This window comes from Watersipora subatra, chromosome 8 (genome assembly GCF_963576615.1).
Source record: "Watersipora subatra chromosome 8, tzWatSuba1.1, whole genome shotgun sequence".
Classification (NCBI taxonomy): Eukaryota; Metazoa; Bryozoa; class Gymnolaemata; order Cheilostomatida; family Watersiporidae; genus Watersipora; species Watersipora subatra.
This window is the reverse complement of record NC_088715.1, coordinates 53,950,499-53,974,010: the sequence shown is the minus strand read 5'-3', so window position 1 is coordinate 53,974,010 and position 23,512 is coordinate 53,950,499. Positions and strand designations below refer to the sequence as shown.

Genomic DNA, 23,512 nt, shown 5'->3' with positions numbered 1-23,512 from the left:
ACGCCTTATAACACGCTTTGGACCTTTCAACTGTTGTCATCATTCATTGGTTATGCCTTGATTGTATTTTGACCAAGATTTTTGTCTAAAATGTTGTTGTGATAAACTACATCTGTTGCACAATTGAATCTATTTAACATAGCAATGCCTAATGGAGTCTTAGTCAATGGTCATTGGAAAGGCTGGTAACTGTGTATAACCCTTGGTAGTTGATTGACTGAAGATTATTACTTGCCAATCATCCCCCAGGCTGTTATTTTTGCTCCTCCAGTGGAGGATAGCGAAAAATCTGTATCAATCAGTCCTACGTTGTCATTGTTTATGTGTCTGTAAACTCTATTAATTTCCGCATTTTTTTGACGATTTCATCCAAGCTTCACCTAACAATTCCCTTGTTGTTCATTTAACAATTCACTCATTGCTGAGCTGTTGTGTGAATAGTAAGGTTTGTTACTGCTGCATCTCATGTGTCTGGTTAGGTTAAAGAGTGTCTCTTTTTTCCTCTCCTACCCCCTCCCTCAGTGCTATTGATGTATAAACTTTGTGACACGAGGTGAAAGGTGGCAAACTGTTGTTAGAGAGAAGCAAGTATTTTGGTCATCGATCAAGTGCTGAACATTATTCCTATTTTAATATATTCATAGAACGCATATTTATAGCATATTTCTTGACAGAATAAATGTTGATTCATATCTACTGTTAAGCAACATTATTTATTGATATGTTATTGTGTATATATTATTGCTTAGAAAGCATGGATGATATATAGCAATGCGACTTTTATTATTATGACATTTGGTATCTGGCATCAGAAGTTTGAAATTGTCATAATTATTGTGGTTGGTTGTTCACGTTTTTCAGCAACGCGCTCTTTGGGAGAAATGAGGGGTTACTTACGCAGTTTATCCGCCTTTTAAATTATGTTACCTATGAGATTTTTGATGTGATAGCGCCGACAGCGCTTCTAAAATGCATTTGCATTAGCAAGAGTTGTCTTTCCTCCGAGCTTTTTTCGCTCAGTGCGTTTTCCACCGACCTTCACCGCTGGTAGTTCTCGAATTTCGAATAACAATAAATAGGAAAACTGTTAAAAAGGTAAAGATTTAGGTCATTTTCATAGTTTTCTAAGAGTTAATGCTGTATTTTTACAGATACCTCCAAAATGTGATGAATGAGGTGATGAGATACTCCAAACTTGCCCCCTACTCTGCTCGCAAGTCTTCTAGTGATTGCATCATCAGTGGTCACAAGATACCAAAAGAGGTATGGCAGCTTTTGTTGTCTTTCTTTGTCACGATCAATTTCATGATGCCAATAATCGCTTGGCAGTGTAGAGGTTAACAACTCCTGGCCTTTGTTTATTTCATATCAACGTGTATCTTCCATTTTAAAGCACATAAATTACATAATTTTTTTATTATATATTTCAATACATCAGAGCCGTGGCTTTTGAATGAGCCTATATTCAATACACAAAGAATAATAGAACTATGAAAAATGGGGTGTCAAAAGTACATCCTGCAAAAAAAACACTTGGTTCAGGTACTCAAAATGTGGCGTCATAATTCTCATTTAGCCTTAGGTCGTCGATCCCTTTCGCTGTCATTGAGGCTGCGTTTTTCTGTGACAATCGGTGCTGTTAAACCCGGAGAGTGCTAATAATAAACTAAGATTGTAGATAATCAACAATGCCCGCTGTAACGGCAGCCCTAGCGTGATCAACACACTTGTGTTTTGAAGGGTTACATGGTGCTGCCATGATTCATGTATTTGAGTTGGCTGTCTATTTTCCTGTTTGCTGTTTATTTGACCTGGTGGATAATTAATTGGTAGGCTGCCTGAACTGGTCATCATTGCACAATGCACTAACTTTCGATGATGAAAATGTAGTGACACTGCTGTCACCTATAGTAAAAGCAACAAATGAATCAGCGAAACCCTATTGCTTAACAATTGCAAAAGTTATTTTAGTGATTTATAAGTTCTAATTTTATACTTAGCAGTAGTTGTTTACATGTTTACAAAATTGCCACTGTATAAAAGCGAGATATCGTTTCAAGACCGCAGTACAGCATGAACAGTGAAGAGGTGCGCTCAAAGGTACGAGTGACACTTTCGACTGTATCTCTCAAGCAGATTGTATTATTAGCTAGTTTCGTGACAGAGAGTACAAGGTATGCAATTTCTCATTTTATATAGCCACTATATATTTCTCAACTGCAATTTTATAGTTTAAGCAGAATGGCTGTAGTTTAACATTTCAATGATTTACATCTGTTTGTTGCTGCGACAATACTGAATTTATACCTCATTATACGCTACTTTTACCAATGCTATCTTTTAACAACTGCTTAAAGAGTGATGTAAAACTTTTATAGATCATAAAACTGGTGTAAATTTTGACTGAATGCGAAATCTTGTCTATTGATGCCTTTTATAATATGCATAATTCTATTGTAGTTTTTACGTTGTAAACTTTGGCCAATAAAGTTTGCATCAGTCACAAACCCCTCTCATATCTATCCGGAACATAGCTAAAGTAAAAACTTGTCTCCTAAAGAGGGATTCAAGCCAAGTGGAGAGATATCCTAAAGAAGGATACAAACAAAGAAGTAGAAGTGAAACTATTTACACATCTAAAGATCCAGATTATTCTCAAGATCAAGAAAGAAGGTTCGGTGAGTCACAACAAAGCAAACAAACCGTGAAAAATCTCGCTCCTTTTTGTGGCAATCTAATAGGACTAGGTTATTTAGCGACTTTCACTTTTGTAATTATAATTGGTAAGCCATTGGAATTTCGCAAATTTGTAGTAAGTAAATGGCAATAAGGTCGTGAACTAAGTAATTAAAATTGGGCAGTTAATTGCGGTTTTTATGAGAACCAGTCAAGCTCCTATATTTTGATTGTTCACTGGCTCACTTAGCAGCACATAGGTTGGTACTTTGGCGACCCCTTGTTGTTTTGTGGTATTTCCTTTGGAACCTTTTCAAACTCACAATAGTGTTATTACGCAGTGCTACCTAACACTCTATATCTAGATGCCATCAAATAGGTAATAGATATCACAATGGGCAAGACAAACCATAAACAAAGTGATAAGGCAATCAAGAATGCTATTGCAATTAGAAAACAGAACATTCAGCGCAATATTAGAAAGTTCAATAAACTCACTGGTGATCAGCTGATCACCTTAGACTTAGAGAAGCAGGAATTGTTGACCAACATTTACCTAAATACAAAAGCTGATTTAGAGATCTTGAGAGGCTTTGACCCAAAATACTCAGGCCTAACCCAACTTGATGAGCAAGTGAAACTCATGGAAAATTATGTAGAATCTAGCAAAGTTGAAAGTGAACATGCAAGCAGTGACCAAAAAATGTCTCAGAGTCGAGCAGTTTTGCATAGTGAAGCACCTTCTATCAGCATGCGTTCTAAAAGTTCAGTTAAACTGGCAGCTGCCAGAATACAGGCTGCTGAAGTAGACACAGAAATAAAAGCACTTCGTCGTCAATACAAAGACGAATGCATGCTCAAAGAGCTAGAAAGTAAACTACACGCTCAAAAGTTGCGCATGAAAGAAAATGAGCTTGTGACTAAAAAGGAACTAATAAATCAGAGAAGACAACTTCTCGAAGAACATGACTTAGATGAGAGAGAAGAGATTACCCATGCTCTTGAACACATTTCTATTAGTAATACTCTTGCCTCTTCTCACTCAGCCATTAGATATGACCATAATGCACCAAAAATGGAGCAAAAGCTTGCAAGCAACTCAGAATCAACAGTAAATACTAGATCAGAAAAAAGTAGTGTATCAGACATGCACATACTTGCTGAATCAATTGCTAAAGCTATGCGCAGTAGCAGGCTACCAGTGCCTGACCCACCTATATTTACAGGCAATCCGCTAGAATATGTAGACTGGGAAATTTCCTTTAGGACACTAGTTGAAAGCTCAGGCATTCCAGATGCTGACAAGATTCATTATCTTAAAAAGTACGTAGCAGGTCCAGCTAAAGAAGCGATCAGTGGTGCCTTTTTGTTAAAATCGGACATGGCTTACCTAACAGCTAAGCAAAAGCTAAAAGATCGTTTCGGATCTGATTTTGCTGTAGCAGAAGCATTTCGCTCTAAACTGCAACAATGGCCAAAACTCAGAGCCAATGATCACACTGGCATTCAAAAGTTTGCAGACTTTCTAGGTCAGTGCCAAACAGCCATGCAACAAATAGATGAATTGGCAGTCTTAAATGACTCCCAGCAAAACATCATGCTGATGAGCAAACTTCCAGACTGGTTAGCAAACAGGTGGAAGCGGCAAGTAGTGAAACACAAAAAAGTCAATGGTAAATTTCCAAAGTTTGAAGAATTTGTAAAATTTCTTGGTGACGAATCAGACATTGTAAATGACCCCACGCTCATGAGCTGTCCTGCAAGTGCAGATGACTTCAAACAAGCCAAAAGACCAGAAAAACCAAAATCAATGGCACGCTTGTCAAGTAGCAATAATGATGGTCAGCGATGTACATTTTGCAACATTCCTAACCACAGAGTTACAGAGTGTAAAAAGCTCGCAAATAAAACACAGGATGAAAAGAAGTGCTTTGTTCAAGAAAACAAGCTGTGTTGGGCTTGCTTAAAGCCAAGCCACAGGTCATCTCAATGTAGACACAAGGCTAAGTGCACAAGATGCAGTGGGCCACATCCCACAGCACTTCACTTTGACAAACAAAGGGCAACTCAATTAGTCGCACCCATTGACAAAACAAGCAGTAGAACAGAAGTGCAAACCACACAGAACATAAACACAACTCATAATGCAATGCAACCTAAACATGTTTCAAATTCTGTCTCACCGACTGTTGCAAAATATGCACCTACTTCCAAAACTGCTGACACAATTAAAGAAGGTAACAATGCACCAACAGAAAACAAGGAAAGTAGTCAAACAAGATCAAAAGCAACATGCAATAGGTTAAAAGCCGCAACAGGACTCAACTCAATGATAGTCCCAGTGTGGTTATCTAGTAGCAATCAGCCTGATCATGAAGTACTGATATATGCCCTGCTAGACACAATGTCGGATACCACATTTGTAACCAATCAAGCAGTAGCCCAGTTAGATACACTAGGTCAACAAACCACATTGAAACTAACAACAATGACATCTAAGAACAAAGACACGCCATGTATGATGCACAATGACCTAACCATTCGTGGTTACAAAACTACTGACAAAATAAAAGTTCCATGTGCATACACAAGAGACTCTATACCCCTAGATAGAGATCACATACCCACAGCAGAGGTAGCAAAATCTTGGGCCCATTTGAAAATGATAGCGTGCGAACTTCCCAAGTTAGACAATGTAGAGGTAGGCATGCTCATAGGCTATGACACATCTAGAGCACTTATACCTCTGAAATCTATAACAGGTGACAATGTTTCTGATCCATATGCTGTGCAAACACCATTAGGATGGAGCATAGTAGGCAAAACTAGAAAAGGTTTGGATAGATCAAGTGGTGTTAGTCATCTCGTAACAACATTTCAAAATCCAGGCCACGTTGAACATGAACCCATGTCTGTTAGCTTTGCATACAGAGTAAATAAAGATCCTTCATGCAAGGAAATCATAGATTTGCTGCAACAAGATTTCTCTGAAAACTCTATTGCTAAACAAACTTCCATGTCAAAGGAAGATCAGCAGTTTGTCAGCACACTTACTGAAAACACAGAGCAAACTAAAGAGGGCTTTTACTCAATGCCTTTGCCATTCAAAGTTCGGCCAGAGATGCCAAACAACCTATGCATGGCTAAAAAGCGTTTTGAGCTTCTACGAAAAAAGCTAGCTAACAACCCACAATATCAGAACGACTACATTTCATTCATGAATTCTATCATAGAGTCTGGAGACGCCGAATTGGTGCTCACAGACAGCAAGGCAAAACCAGGCAGGGTTTGGTACATTCCTCATTTTGGAGTGTACCATCCCAAGAAACCTGACAAGATTAGGGTCGTGTTTGACTGTAGTGCGAAGTTCCACAATGAGTCTCTTAATGACCACTTGTTACAAGGCCCAGACGTTTTGAACAGCCTCATAGGTGTACTGCATAGGTTTAGAAAAGGCCGAATAGCTGTCATGTGCGACATACAACGGATGTTTCACATGTTCAAAGTCCATGAATCTGATCGAGACTATCTCAGATTCCTCTGGTTCAAAGATGATAGCATGTCAGAATTAGCGGTGTATAGGATGGCTGTTCACCTTTTTGGAGCCACTTCCTCTCCAGGATGTGCAACATTTGGCCTGCGACAATTAGCTACTGACAAACACAATCCAAATGATCCATACAGTGTACAAGCCAAAGATTTTATGCTGCATGATTTTTATGTGGATGATGGACTCATTAGCTTGGACTCACAAGAACAAGCAGTAGCTGTAATAAATAGAGCTATTGACATATGCTCTAAAGGCAATATCAGACTGCACAAGTTCGTGAGCAATGACAAAAAGGTTCTTAGAACCATACCAAGTTCAGAAAAAGCTGAGAAACTTCAAGATCTTGATTTGCAAGCTGCAAATAGCACACTTCCAATAGAGCGCGCTTTAGGCATAGAGTGGTGTGTTGAAAATGATCAGTTTCAATTTAGAGTCATGCTCAAAAGCCAAGCAACTACTCGGCGTGGAATTCTATCCGCCATAGCCTCAGTGTTTGATCCACTAGGTTTCATTTCACCATTCATTTTGATGGGAAAACAAGTCCTGCAGCAGATGTGCAGAGACAATCTGGATTGGGATGACCCTTTACCAGAACACCTACAAGCAAAATGGCAGTCATGGACACATGATCTGTTAGCGCTAAACAGGGTGAAAGTTGACAGGTGTTTAAAACCACCAGACTTCAACCAAGTTATAGCCACAGAACTGCATCATTTCTCAGATGCAAGTGCATCAGGCTATGGTCAATGCTCTTATATACGTTATGTCAACTCAGACAAACGAGTACACTGTGCTCTACTCTGCGGCAAATCCAGAGTTGCCCGATTGAAGCAAGTAACAGTTCCAAGAGCAGAGCTACAAGCTGCTGTGCTGTCTGCAAAAATAGCACACAATATAAAGGCAGAACTAAAACTTGCAAACGTTACTAAAGAGGTCTTCTGGACTGACTCTAAGGTAGTACTAGGGTATATTCACAATGAGGCACGTAGGTTCCATGTGTATGTTGCTAACAGAGTTCAACAGATATGCAACATAACCACTGTTGACCAATGGCACCATATCAGTACAAACAGTAATTCTGCGGATATAGCTTCACGAGGAGCTACCGTCGCAAAGCTGGTAGACTCGTGCTGGTTTACCGGGCCAGAAATACTCTGGAACAGCTGCTTTGAGCCTATACCTCCGGCCAAAGAAGATGTTCTTCTGAAACTCGTTGACCCAGAAGTCAAAGCTAAATGCCACAGCATACTTAAGTCAAAGGGCCTGACAATGGCTGGAAGACTCAAAGTATACTCAAAACTCTCATCAGCAGTGAGAGCAGTGCGCAAGCTACAGAACTGGGCAAGATTGAAAAAGACACCAGCGAATCCTGACTTTGGCGTACAATCATACGAAAAGGCAAAACTGACTATCATGATGTGGGCCCAACAAGATGGACTCACAGAGTATGAGCAAGTAAAGCAAGGAACTCTGAACAAGTCTAGTACTCTGGCCAAACTTGACCCTTTTATTGATGTCTCAGGAGTTATGAGAGTCGGTGGTCGACTGAAATCAGCCAGATTGCCTTTCGCAGAAACACACCCAGTCATACTGCCCAAAAATTCACATGTCGCAAGACTAGTAATAGCAGAATGCCATGAGAAGGTTAAACACCAAGGAAAAGGCATGACAATGTGTGAGATCAGGTCAGCAGGATTCTGGGTAATAGGATTGAACTCTATGGTAGCCTCTTATATCCACAAGTGTGTGTCATGCAGAAAACAAAGACGTCCAACTGAGACGCAAAAGATGGCAGACTTGCCAAGTGAACGAGTAACATGCAACCCGCCTTTTACTTGCGTAGGGTGTGACTGTTTTGGCCCATTCGTAGTCAAAGAAAATCGAAAGGAATTCAAGCGTTATGGGGTTATCTTTACCTGTATGGCATCTAGAGCCATTCATATCGAAGTCATAGATGACATGAGCACAGATGCATTTATTAACGCTCTTAGATGTTTCATCGCAATCAGAGGTCCAATTCGTCAAATTCACACTGACAGGGGCACCAACTTCATAGGTGCTGCAAACGAACTACGTAAGGCTCTAGCAGAAAGCAGCAATTCCAAACTATCAATGTATGCCCAAGAGAACAATTTTGACTTTGTTACAAATACACCTCATTCAAGCCACATGGGAGGAGTGTGGGAACGCCACATTCGCACAATTAGAAGTATTCTAAATTCTATCCTCATGAATAGCTCCAATAGACTAGACACTAGCACACTTCGAACATTCCTTTATGAAACTATGGCTATTGTCAACTGCAGACCTTTGACTGCGCAGAATAGCGAAGATAAATTCACGACTGCGCTATCTCCTAATCAGTTACTCACAATGAAATCAAAAGTTGTCCTGCCTCCACCCGGCAAGTTTGACCAAACTGACGCTTACTCCAGAAAGCGTTGGAGGGTAGTACAAAGCTTGGCCAACACATTTTGGTCACGCTGGTGCAAAGAATATTTGCAAACACTTCAAGCCAGACAGAAATGGACAGAAGCTAGCCCAAACATTGAAATTGATGACATAGTCATCTTAAAAGATGAGACTAAACACAGAAACCACTGGTCGCTAGCCAGGGTTATAGCAACAATACCAAGCAAAGATGGGTTAGTTAGAAAAGTCAAACTACTAATGGCAGATAGTAACATGAACAGCAAAGGAAAACGTGTTTCACCACATTCTATCATAGAGAGACCTATACACAAATTAGTTTTTCTTTGCAAGCCTGTCAATTCGTAAATGCACTAATTTAATTTAGTAATAGTTTAGTATTAGCTGATACTCGCTCGCCCCGCCTTTGTATATATTAATCACATGCTATCTTATTAAGCTGCGAGTTGTTGAATTCGTCCCAATAAAATATGGCCGAATTAAAGGGGGGAGTGTAACGGCAGCCCTAGCGTGATCAACACACTTGTGTTTTGAAGGGTTACATGGTGCTGCCATGATTCATGTATTTGGGTTGGCTGTCTATTTTCCTGTTTGCTGTTTATTTGACCTGGTGGATAATTAATTGGTAGGCTGCCTGAACTGGTCATCATTGCACAATGCACTAACTTTCGATGATGAAAATGTAGTGACAACGCTGTCACCTATAGTAAAAGCAACAAATGAATCAGCGAAGCCCTATTGCTTACCAATTGCAAAAGTTATTTTAGTGATTTATAAGTTCTAATTTTATACTTAGCAGTAGTTGTTTACATGTTTACAAAATTGCCACTGTATAAAAGCGAGATATCGTTTCAAGACCGCAGTACAGCATGAACAGTGAAGAGGTGCGCTCAAAGGTACGAGTGACACTTTCGACTGTATCTCTCAAGCAGATTGTATTATTAGCTAGTTTCGTGACAGAGAGTACAAGGTATGCAATTTCTCATTTTATATAGCCACTATATATTTCTCAACTGCAATTTTATAGTTTAAGCAGAATGGCTGTAGTTTAACATTTCAATGATTTACATCTGTTTTTTGCTGCGACAATGCTGAATTTATACCTCATTATATGCTACTTTTACCAATGCTATCTTTTAACAACTGCTTAAAGAGTGATGTAAAACTTTTATAGATCATAAAACTGGTGTAAATTTTGACTGAATGCGAAATCTTGTCTATTGATGCCTTTTATAATATGCATAATTCTATTGTAGTTTTTACGTTGTAAACTTTGGCCAATAAAGTTTGCATCAGTCACAAACCCCTCTCATATCTATCCGGAACATAGCTATACCCGCGATGGCCCTAGGACTAAATGTCAATCGCACTTTCGCGAGATCACGCAATGCTTGAAATTAATTAGTCTCAGTCGTCACCCTTAACATCGCATTAGAAATGAGGAGCTAGTGCATAATATAATCGGGAAAATATAGTATGGTTCTTGGAGTCTGAGGTACTTATCATAGAAATAATATGTACATGGAGAACTAATGACACAGATTCCTTTGTCATCTTCATTCGTTCTCTGGAGTTGTCCTACCTTCGCCTACCACTAGCGTCATTATCGTAACTTTCGTAGTTGATAAATAAGCGGTAAGAGCACACAACAGCGAATATGAGAATTGTGACATCACAATTTTCGAGACTATGCCAGTAAACTTTTTCGCGGTAGAGCTCTGGAGAAATCCTATAAACACCAACCGATGTCTGTCTCACCATGGCAAACAATAGCTCATTCGAAAGCCAAGACTCTGATGTATTGAAATATATACAATAAAAAAATTATGTAATTTATGTGCTTTAAAATCTGTTTGACTTACCCACACCTTGTTCTAACATAGTTTCACCTTTCCTAAGCCTTAATTACACTTGACTTACTTTTTGGCTTGCTCAGTCTTTGGTTTTCATCTTAAGAATCTCTATATGTAAGTGTAAATCTTTGTCCGTACCCTCGTGAACAGTTGAGTAAGGAATAGATTGGGCAGCTAGAAGCTAATACCTCTACCATCTCATGTCAAACAAGGAGAAGACAAATTCTAACAAAAAGGCGGATTTTCCGATGTGACGATGAACATGAATTTTGTAGAGTCATATTTTTAATGAGTTATAATGTATCACCCGTATATACAAAATATTGATTTATAAACCATGATGCAAACAATACATGATATATTATGAAATAATAGTCATATATATATAGATTATATAAGTTAGTAGAGAATTAGAAAGTGTACTTGTCTTGGTCAGCTACTGTCAGTTTTTTGCTTACATAGTCATCAGGCTCTAGATCTCAACCTTGATCTACAGCCTGATGACTAACAGTAAAAACTGAAGAAACTGACCCAGATAATATATAAATATATATATATATACAGTGAAACATGGATAACTCGCCCTCGGATATAGCGAACACATGGTTAACTCGAATGGATTTGCTTTGTCCGTTCCCACGCAATGATAAATGGCTCTATATAACTCGACCTCGGCACCGTTAATTCGAACAGTTTTTTTGCCGAATTCACAAATGTGGTTTCCGTTCAATTTATTTCGAAGGAGTTTCCACTAGTCGCGGAGCTAAGACTACTCTGCTTTCTTAACGAAAGCGCTTTTTATACGCGTATAGTGTACATATAATTTTCCCCGTACCGTATAAATGAACGGAAAAAGAAATCGTATAAAAATGATTAATAGAGTCGCTAAGACGTTCGCTTAGTTGCGGCCAAGCTATAAACGTTAGAAGGTATTAGCGATAACAATTTAATAAAGATAGACACAGCATGCAAATTGTAACAGCGATTATATGCGGATACATAAAGATAAAATGTCACAAATAGGCTCGTGGCTTGGCGCCCACTACAACAGACATCCGCTTTATGATGGCATCACGCAAGCAAAGAAAAGCGTGGAAACCTTCTGACAAACTTAAAGTACTCGAGGAAATCGAAGCAGGACAAAAGCTATCAGCATTATCAAAAAGAGAAAGTCTTCCAAAAAGTACAGTGTCAACATGGATTAAACAAAAAGAAAGAATAAGATCGTTATGTGACCAAAATTCATCAAGGCTAAGAGATCGTTCAACATCGCACGATGATTTGGATGGTGTATTATTGACTTGGTTTAGACAAGTGCGTAGTGAAGGCGTACCTATCGATGGGCCAATTTTGTTAGAAAAGGCTAACAAGTTTTTGCAGGATTTAGGAAAGGATACTACTGTTTCTCGCGGTTGGATCGACAGGTGGAAGAAAAGGCATTCTATTGGCAGTCAGATAGTTGTTGGAGAGTCAGCTGCAGTTAATGTTGGAGAAGTGGAAAAGTGGAAAGAAGAGGTGCTTACTCCATTACTTCAAACGTACACTTATGATAACATATTCAATATGGACGAAACTGGGTTGTTTTACAAGCTCATGGTCGACAAAACGTTGCACTTTAAAGGGGAGAAGTGTAGTGGAGGGAAGTTGTCAAAAGAAAGACTGACTGGCACTTTGCGCTAATATGTCGGGCACCGAGAAGGAAGTTCCTATTGTAATAGGAAAGTTCAAAAATCCCCGCTGTTTTAAAAATGTTACTAACCTTCCATGTCAGTATTACCACAATAAGAAGGCTTGGATGGTGAGTGACATCTTTCAAACATGGGTAAGAGATTTTGATCGCCGGATGACCAGAAAAAACAGGAAAGTGCTTCTCATCATTGACAACTGTCCAGCACACCCAACTATGAATGGGCTTATGTCAATCAGGCTTCTATTTACACCAGCCAATACCACAAGCGTGCTGCAACCTATGGTCCAAGGAATCATTCGAACTTTTAAATCTTACTATCGTCAGCAAGTTTTGCAATTCACTGTTGATTACATTGACACTCATGGAAAGAAGCCAGATGCTTCTATCAATGTTTTGCAAGCAATACGCTGGGTGCACAGAGCATGGAGCCGTGTCACAAAAGAAACGATTGCCAACTGTTTTCACCATGGGTTTGGTCATACCAACCTTGATCAAACAGATGCGACTTTAACTGCTGATGATAATGAAGAAGGTGACACTGTGAGAAATCTAAATCTTCTACTACACACCATAGACTCTACATCAAATGTGACAGCATGTAAGTAATCTTGAAATAGCCAATGCTGTTACATTATTATGAACTCGACCCGATAAAGGGCTAAATTTATGACTGTCTAAGGTGCCTAACAAATGTTTTAAAAATAGTGTTACTTTAGCTTAAATTCAAGTTTGGTTTTGCAGATGAGCTTTTAGTGGTTGATACAGACATTACTGTTGCTGAGCATTTGAGTGATGCAGAGATTGTGCAGTCCGTGACATATTTTGGTACTCTCGATGAGTCCGATAGAGAGGATGAGGCTGAGATTGTTGAACCTGATCCACCTACTTTGGCTGATGCAAACAACGCTTTAGATGTCCTCAGACGTTTTATAGATACGAGAGAGTGCAAGGACTATAATAACTGTTTAAAATCTATTTCTACAATAAGTCACACTGTTGATCTTTGTCAAAAAAATACCTTGTCACAAAAAACACTCGATAAGGTTTTTAAATGAAACAACTGATCAGATGTAAAGCATGCTTTTTTGCATTGGTCATAAATGTTTACTTATGTCCAGTTTTAAAAATTATCAGAAAGAATAGATATTTTTCTATTGGCCTGAGATTTGTTTGCAGTTTTAGGTGATGTGACTGACAAGACAATTTAATATTAAAATTGGCAAAATTGATCTCGAGTAAAACACTCAGAAGAAAGAATGTCTTCTGAGCATTTTAACCGCGATTAGGTTTTGCCAATTTTAATCTGAAAAAGTTCTGGCAGTCACATCACCTAAAACAACACACAAATCTCAAGTGTATAAAAATATCTATACTTTCTGATAAATACTTTAAAACTCTACATCAGATGCCCTTTAACTTACAACAAACAACCTATACTTTAGTTTTATATATACATGTAGTTTGTATATGTATCTACTGATAAATACATTCACTTGTGACTGTGCTCTGATAACTTGAACGCTCTGGTAACTCAAACACTTTCGCTCGGTCCCGTGAAGTTTCAGTTATCCATGTTTCACTGTATATATATGTATATATATATATATATATATATATATATATATATATGTATATACATATATATATGTATATATATATTTCCTTGCTATATATAGCTAGGAATCCAACGTGTTTATATTGGACAGAGAAAAATCAACAAACTGGTCATATATATTTATGTTAGATATGTACTGTATAAAAGCAGTGGCGGCTGTTATTCTGTACTGGCACACTTGGCAGTCGTGTCACGTGGAATCACTATACTCATAATAGTTTCATTGTGCAGCAAGGTGACTGAGTGGTCTGGTGGTAGCGTGCTTCTTTTTGGATCTGAAGCCCTGGGTTTGATTCCCGCCTGGGGAAATCGTTTTCTAACGCTTTTAGCGTGGTTTCGGACAGACGAAGGGACATGGCTTTTATTATAGTAAAACTTATGGTTAAAGGCATTCGAGTAAGCGTTCAAGCTGTCTTTGATAATTACAGACTCCCATCATCATCTCTGCCGGAACTCTGATGCAAAACGGCGACCTCTGGGAAAACCCCGACGAGTAAGTAACTTTTCTTTTAGTTTGAGTATAATCTCAACCCTGTTGTATGGAGTAGTAGAAGCCAGCTACAGCAGTTAGGTGCTTGTGATCGATATTTGATTTGGTCTTTTAACCCTTTGGCAGAAATTTATTTTTGGTGTTTCAGTAATTTCTAGGTTTATTGGTAATCGTCTAACTTGTTACCAAGTTAACCTGTGAATACTGCAAGTAAAAATCTTTCGTATATGACATTGCTAAGCATTCTCTATGTCCGTAATTCGTAGCTATAAATTCTCATTTTACGTATCATTTCAAATTTTATGCTTTACAGCAGCGTAGTACCCTAGGACACTTATGTATTCGCGTCATCTAACGTTCGCGTTTTCGCGGAGTCATCCTGTCACGAAAATTTCATGAGCGAAACTAAACTATCATAACGAACGAGGGAAACGCGAAATTAAATAGCTTTGTTCATTGATATCCACAATAAAATCGTCATATATAGAGGGACCTAGACGTCATTGATAGTCCAAGAAACAAATGGCAGCAAGCGATCAAATTGAATTATCGATCTCCCACATTTTTACCTGCGGTTTACAAACACAAACTAGTCCTACATTGGAAATTTTTTCTTACTAGTGAGCTGGACCTGAGAAATCTAATCTGTTTGTTCCACTGCATTTATTTTCACATCACTATATTTTCGCATTCATCAGAGCCGCGAAATTAAGTTGCAGCGAAATTTTACTCTGTGTGCTACTCATGAAGGAAACTAAATACTAGCGAAATAAAAGTGTCTTACGGTAGTTAATAGCTCAGGGGCACTTGAAGAAAGTCATTTACCAATAGATTGAAAATAACTTAACAAAAACCAGTTCTGAAAATTAAAGCAACTTGGTACTATGTGATATTTGTAATGCTGTATCCTTGTTTTGTGAAAAGGCTACTGAAACGATCACAATGTGGATTTTTAACTCTTTCACTACGGTAAGCCGATGTATCGGCTTATCAATAGGGTTTCGCTTTTCTTTTCATTACGAAGCCCACACTTTAGCTAGACCAATCAATATTCGTCTCCAACAAAACAACCTTGTTGTCAATCATGTGCAACCAATAAAAAGTCTTTTGGTTCAACAATCCCTTTTCTAATTATTTTTCAAAAGAGGGAAAACCAGATCATTATCGTCATGGCAATGAGAAACACACTGCTCAACGCCAAAAAAGCATCAGAAAGTTTGCGAGAGTGGGAGTCACTAAACAATTTTATACTTGTAGAGAATTTTGTTCTGAATAAGATGCATTTTACAGAAAAACGATATCTGTTTTGATTATCGAGATATTGCTTAAATACTAGCGGTATATCAATTTTTCGAAAATCCATCTGAATTAATTTGGGCAGAATAATCGTTCGGTCAGAATTTAATGCGGTAACGAAAGAGTTAAGCAGTGTATGGATTTTAATAGTTAATGACACATTTTAATAATTCCATACTTCCCATAGAACAAGTCGTTGGCTGTCTACAGCCAATGCTAATCTTAAAGATTGAGTAAATATGTTACTGTATTGGTCATGATTTTTAGCTGTTTGGAGCACGTTTGCTATAGTCAGCGTCACCAAATCCATTGACAAAATTACTTTTGAAACACAAATAATAATATCTATGACTTTTGACAAGTTAATTTGTTCACCCGATGCAATCAAAACTAGCTATATATTTTTAAATTTTATTTATGCAGAAATAAAATCAAAATTTTCTATCACAATTTTTCAAAGGTTTCTCAGCAATTAAATAAACTTACTAGAATAAAATGATGCATGTACAACAGTGTTTTCATTTGAACAGTTGGTTGTTTTGTTAAGGCTCTTTTTTAGCTTAATCATTGAGACATGAAACTTTATGTGATCTATCTTGTTCCTCACGATAATTGAGAGAAGCTGTGGTATAGTGGTTTAAAACGCATGACCTGAAAACAACATCTTGAAAAGGCCACTGGCGGTGACCGAAATGACATCTAACTTAAAGTTTCTCTGGGAAATTTGGCATGTCTTCGGTCATTGAGGTTTTTTGCCGTTGTGCTCGGACATAACCAGCCAAAACCACAGAGTCAATGCTTGCGCAATAATGCTCTTAAAAACACTCACAACGTCTTCTTGCAGTGAGCTAAGCAGACTCATACTCACTCTTCAAGGGATTGCTGACACATTGTTGTCACAATACTGCAACATTCATATAAAATTGTTAAAATATTATTAACTGTTTTGGTTTCCAATTCGGCGGCCAGTACTTTAAATCCCAGAATTGCTCCTGCCATCAGCGTTGTACAAAATTCAATTGTGTGCCTTTTATTCTTTATCATGATGCATCGAAAATAGTTAGAAATTTTGGATACGTATCTAAAGCAAGGAGATTATTTGGCTGTGCCATGGATTTGCACATGTCTGCTCTTGGTGAAAAATGTCTCGGCATCTCATGTTCTCTTTAAACGTGTTGGATTGTGGCTGCAATTTTTAGGGTACAACTTTGTTTCACAGAAAAGATGGACATATTTCTTGTTCGTGATAAATACTATATGGCAGACCTTGTAAACGACAGCTTTAGAATGTTTTTTCTGATTTGCTCTCTACTGGAGGCATTCACTGTAACTATCATTGCCTTATGTAGGCATTTACTGTAACAATCATTGCCTACTGCAGGCATTCACTGTAACTATCATTGCCTACTGCAGGCGTTTACTGTAACTACATTGCCTACTGCAGGCATTTACTGTGATTATCATTGCCTACTGCAGGTATTTACTGTAACTATCGTTGGTTTGCTAAGAATATGGTTTTTTACCGGTTCAATTCTATTTTTACAGGTTCGATCCGGATAGGTTCAATAAGAAGATTCCGGCATATGGGTTTGAGCCATTTGGCTTCGCTGGAAAAAGGAAATGTCCTGGTTACAGACTGACCGAGCTGGAAAGTCAGATGTTCATTGTTCTCGCGCTCAAGAGGTTCAAGGTGGGTATCTGCAGTTCTCGTACTTTGGCATAGGGAAGCAAGTTAGGATTTGCTTTTTGCTCTGATCTTCCGCTGCCAATTTTTATGTTTCGCAATTTGTGAATAATTTGAGAAAGGCCGCATGAAAAGGTATTTCTTGTAACCATTATATTTATTATTGGATGAGTTCCAAAGAGCTTTGGTTCACCTACTTATGTTTTGAAACAAACAGAAAGAATATCTCGGAGTTATCTTTTCAAGTCAAGCGTACCGTTAGGTAAGTAGTTTATTGAGATCTGTAGAAAATCACAAAAGATCATATCAATTACTTCACTAACATGTTCGCTTGCAGTTGGCGAATCTTCGAATCCACACATGCAGCTTCACTGCTCAGTATTTTCATGGGGAAAACACTTAGTGCCCCCTTCTAAATGAATATTTCACAGTTGTTTCTGGTATTGTAAGCTGATATTCCAACCTAACAACCTCTAATGATGTAGCAGTCAAAAGTAGGCTTGAAAGAAATTTTGCAATGTTGGGCAGCGATACATCTGTTGTCAATTGATGGATAGCACCATGCTACACCCTAAAATCTTTTAGCAATACATACCCGAAGAGCTAGTTGGAATGCACCAATAACCACAAGGGCCAGCTCATAACTAGCTGAGATTTTATTATAACTATTGTATGGTTTATCTAATTGTTTAAATTTTTTCATGTTTCTCTCATTCGCAGTCATTGTTTACACACCAAAAGTTGAGAATTCATAGACTCAAGTTTGTGTTGTTTTCTAATTCAAAACGGTGGACAAACTATAGAAATACTTAGTCCTCGAACAAAGAGCTATGATACGATCTATCTTAGCTGAATGAGTTCAAGGCTTTAGTATACGATTGATCGAGAAAATAGTACAGAAAAACTGTTGTAATAGGTGTGCTAACAAATTCAAGGCAAAGGAAACAATTAATAAAAATACATTGTAAAAAGTTAAGGTCCCTAGGTTTGAGGTGGTTTTTTTATCAGGATACTGTGCCAGCATACACACTCGTGCATCACTGCTTTCACAATTGCTAAAAATGAAGGCTTGTGAGAGGTATTAGCGCACCTTTCTTACCGTTCACATCTCACATCGAATGGTTATCACATTTTTGGACCCATTAAAAGTCACATGAGAATAGATTTCCGTACTGAAGCATGTCATCAGAGCAATCGGCAAACACCTCCAGATCCGGTCACCAGAATTCTATGCTAAGGGAATTGAGAGCATTGATGAAGATTGACCAATGAAGAGTTCTAGTATTGAAAAAACAATTTTTTCCTTATTGCATTAAACTGTCATTACAAAATTCATACCGCTTATTGGCAGGCCCTGGTGTAATAGTATTTAATTTTGTTGACACTAGTTAAACACAAATAGTTGAACACTACTGAATGCCCGGCGTTGCCCAGGTGATAAGAAAAATCTGCACAAAAAATTTATTTTTTATTCGACATATATAACAACAGTTACCATTCTAGCCTTCAAACTTCAAATCATGAGAAAAGTGTTTTGTGCAGTTCAAATAAATTAGAGAGAAAAAATAAAGCAACTGTAAATGTAAGGTTCTGCTTGTCTCTGTTAAATTTCCTAAGTTGATAGTGCACTTCACAATCTAGACACCCTGTATGATTCACTGCTCCTGCCCAGAATGAATACCAGTGATCTGTTGATCTTGGGTGGTCTGTGAGTCTTGTGTGGTCTGTCTGACTTGCCATAGTGCCATACGTTTGATTAGGTGTGTTTGAAGTCATTTTTCTGTTTGCCTTTGAGCCAACAACATGTAGCTTGTTCAGCTCTGTTTTCAATGCTGATACTTTAGTTTATTTGTATATAATTTTCATCATTATGCCAATAACATATACGTAATCAACAATTAACCAGAAGGAGAATCACATACTATTTAGCAATCTCCCGGATGTGTTATTAAGGTAAATGTTATATCTTTCATTTTATGTGTTTTATTTTATTTGTTACCAACGGCTTCAGAGATGACCAACTGTATAATTAACATACTTTCAATAACCTTTTATCGACAATCAAGTTATTGTTTTATTGTAGTTTTACAGTGTTGACAAGCATAAATAATAAATTTGAATAAAATGTACATTATGCCTCATCACCCGTATGTGACAACATAACTATGAACCAGGGGATCCGCTAAAGTAAAGGTTTTCAAACTTTTTCAAACTACTGTAACTTTAAAATTTCATATTATGAAAAAAATGTTTCGTTGTAATAAATTATGGGACAAAATAAAACAACTGTAAAAGGGTTCTTTTAATGTAAATGTGAAATAGTAAGTAATGGCTAACTAAATTCTGTTTTGCTACGATTACAAAGAAAAGTTATTTGATATACAGTTAGTTATATGATTTTAACTCGTTTCAGTGTTGTAGCGAAAATATTTTAAAAAGTGGTATAAAAACCCACAGTAATTATCTAATACAAACACTCCTTGGTAAAAATCATCAAAATATATACGTACTATACAAGTTAAAATTGGTAACAGCACAATATGTTAACCTTAGTAACTATAGTTACCTGCAGTAACTTTAGTGCATTTAGTGGTTATGATCTACAACAAAATGTAACATTACAATGTACTGCATTGTACATTGGGGAATATATGTACCGTGGGGAATATCAACCTTTGAGACAGTTGTATAAAATAAAAGTTTAATTTACTCAGATAAAGTTAGCTTACTAAGCACATACTTAAAGGTAAGTTTTAGTAAGTATTGTACTAAACTGAACTTCAACTTTGTCGTACGTTAACATTTTATCACTTATCTGTTTTCGTATTCATTTTATTATACCTTATAATAAATAACTCTAAACTAAGACAGTGAGCAACATACATCTCTTTCAGACGTTGTGGGAGGAATTTCGGGGAATCGCATGTCAACTTTCTTGTTATTTCGCCATAATCAGTACACCAACTGACAAATTTTAATTTTTTGAGAACTATTGTTCTCGTATGGCGGAAAAAAGCCAGAAAAAAACTCGTGGGGAGGACAGAAAAAACATCGTGTTCCATATAGTAATGCGCAAAATCTTATAATAGTGCATTGTGATCCAAGGGCGAACTGTATTAATCAATAATTGAGCGTTTGCAATCGGAAAAGGGTGTACAGTATATGATTAGAGTGAATGGAATGGTAAAAATTGCTTAGTCTTGTTGTTAAGTGCGCGTAATAACAAACTTGCCATCTTCATGAGTTCAAATCCAATACAAAGCACATTGTTCATTCCTAGATTTTAGTTGCTATAGCTGGACCGATGAACGACAAACTTTGAAATCTACAGGTATATAGATTAGGCTATCTTCAACAAAGTCTTTTTAAAGCTGCTGGATTCACAATAATAGTAATAATACAGTAAGAATAATACATTGACCTGAGAATGAAATTTTTTCTTTAGTTGAGTAGGAAGTTAGCAACATTTCTGTCGTGACAAAACTTGGAGTTGCTATTGTTCATGCACACTGTTAACTAGTTCTGATAGAGTCACTATGGTTCGTGCACACTGTTAAATAATATTTATAGAGTCATTATTGTTCGTGCACACTGTTAGCTAGTATTTATGGAGTCACTATTGTTCATGCACACTGATAACTAGTTCTGATAGAGTCACTATGGTTCGTGCACACTGTTAAATAATATTTATAGAGTCATTATTGTTTGTGCACACCGTTAGCTAGTATTTATAGAGTCACTTGTTCATGTACATTGTTAACTAGTAGTTATAGAGTCACTATATCTCATGCACACTGCTAACTGTTATTGATAGAATCACTATTTATTATGCACACATATAGCTAGCATTTACAGGATTGCTGTTTTTCATATCTAACCCTAACTGGCATTCATGATGTCATTGTTGCTTATGCACACATCTAAAATTATATACATAGAATTATTATTGCACAGGCACATTGTTTGTTAGTGTTTATAAAGTCACTATTGTTCATACACAGAACTCACCGGTATTCATAGAGTCACTATTGTTAATACACATCCAGCTATTTTATACTCACTAATTTTATGGTCATGGCTGGGTGGCAATAATACATTGCTTCAAGGAAGTTGCTTTTGACTACAGTCAAAAGCAACTTGTGTACCCCATAATTATTATCACACAATGCTCAGACTAAAGGCTGGTTTACGCTATACCACCGCTATATCACCGTATTTCGGCGTTGATGCCACAATACTTCGACTATAATTGATGATAACAATGTTCACACTATCACAAACCCATCTGCGCTTGCATCAGCAAATATTCCATGTCGTTATGTTCTCATTTTTTAACAAAAGTTTTCGCGAAGAAACCTCTTTGTTTTCGTGTTCGAATTAAATACTAGTCCCGCAGCAACTATCATAAACAAAAAAATCATGCTATCATTGACCGCGAATTACTATCGTCGAAATGGTTCACATTGTACAGGTGGTCGTCGATGTTTGGCGAAATATCAGGAAAGTTGGACAGCTACAAACTTTTCCAACATATCCTCGTTGCTTCCACGATGCCATTGGTTTATGGTTCACATAATAAACGATTAATGCCGAAAGGAAAACACCAACATACGACGATATACGGTGTGAACCAGCCATAGGTGCTGTCACACCTTTAAGCTATGACGTTGGATGGAGTTTTACTCGAGTATTTTCCCGTTAAGTAATTGTTCAAGTATGTGCTAATAGCACCAGTGGATTCGTGTCTTTTTTAGGCCCTACTGTTCATTTTATAGGTAACATTGGTACCTGGCCAGGTGGTGGAGCCATCGTATGGTCTAGTAACCAAACCGTCGGAAGAAATCTGGATTCTGGTGGAAAAAAGGAAGTGAGACAAATGAACGCTTGGCAGGGTTTGTTATTTTTGATGAGGCTAAATCGTACTGTATAATAAGTCGGATTATAAAAGATCTTTCTTGTGCTCTCAGTTTAAATGGTACGCTCTGCTATTCTATTATTAAATATGTTGTACCATCTACTGACACTGTCATGTGACACTCGACGACATGTGCTCTTTCATCTATGATGAGTACATGTTTCTAGTCTTTTTACCAGTGCTCCGTATTTATGCTTTATATATAACTTTATTTCAACTTGTTTGACAGTCTCATATAATGCAATGAATATAATCAGTTGTGTAGCCACCTGCAACTTTAGTTTACTGGTTTTCAACTTTCAGTTTTATCTCTAGCAAGAATGCTCAGGTCTAGAAGCACCTGCTTGTGCATTTCAAGTGTTAATCAATAGCGCAAAATCTCTCAAGTTTTCGTTAGCTATTCATACTTGCCTTTGACAGCCATTTGATTTCTATGCTGCGTTGATGCGTGCTGACTAGTGTTGGGCCGGTAAGGAGTTATCCGCTTTTACCGACACCGAGTGATTATCGGTATCCGGAAAGCCAATCATTTTTGGTGACAGCTAGTTATCCGCGGCCGGTTTGATATGATCGGTATTCGTGGAAGCCTATCGGTAAGGGGTTATCCGGAAATATTTTTGTATTTGACAGGCTACAGCATTACCAGCGACGTGTGCGTGGGAGAATCTCCCGCACAATGAACTGCTTATGAAAGAGCTCATTTGACGTCTCACCCACAATCGCTATGTAACGGAATGAGAAAGAAATGAGAAAAATGAAAAAGAAAAATCGCGCGTCATTTGATGTTATTGTTAATAGCAAAAACGCATCTTTGAGGAACAGGCTAATCAAAAAGAGTCGCTCAGCGCACATTGGCAATCACAACTTTTTTCTCAGACATTCTGAAAGCACAACACATGCGAATTATATTATAACTCTTTCTTCAACGAACATTACCACGCTTACCTATAGGTATCTAGTATTATATTACGCTTTACATTGATAAAATGTAAAACATGATATACATTTTATGTTATCAAATATAAAACGTATATTACGTTTTATATTTGGGAACACCCCCGTTTGATATTTAATACGTTATTTATTTGATTTATCCCCCCACCTGCGTTATATAAAAATGGGCAGTAGGTAAGCTGAAGTTAAACACACTGAAAACCATATAACCGAACTACAATACCGACAATACCGAACTTTCTTAGTAGGCAAAGGACACCGAAGATGGTAAATACCAAGGATACCGACACCGGGAAATCCGATAAAAAAGTGCAAGGATATCCTATCCGGTACTAAATTATATACCGGCCCAACACTAG

The 23,512-nt window shown here is 37.6% G+C and overlaps 1 protein-coding gene across 1 annotated transcript in view; it reads left to right on the top strand.

The window, feature by feature from the left end:
• LOC137401628 (cytochrome P450 20A1-like) overlaps window positions 1-22,474 on the top strand; it is a 45,415-nt gene extending 22,941 nt beyond the window's left edge. Inside the window, exons 10-13 of the mRNA XM_068088069.1 lie at window positions 1,152-1,263; window positions 14,243-14,307; window positions 17,146-17,290; window positions 22,060-22,474. Of these exons, the coding sequence (XP_067944170.1) occupies window positions 1,152-1,263; window positions 14,243-14,307; window positions 17,146-17,290; window positions 22,060-22,155 (418 nt within the window). The 3' untranslated portion in view covers window positions 22,156-22,474. The remainder of the gene's footprint in view (window positions 1-1,151; window positions 1,264-14,242; window positions 14,308-17,145; window positions 17,291-22,059) is intronic.
• The last annotated feature ends 1,038 nt before the right edge of the window (window positions 22,475-23,512 follow it).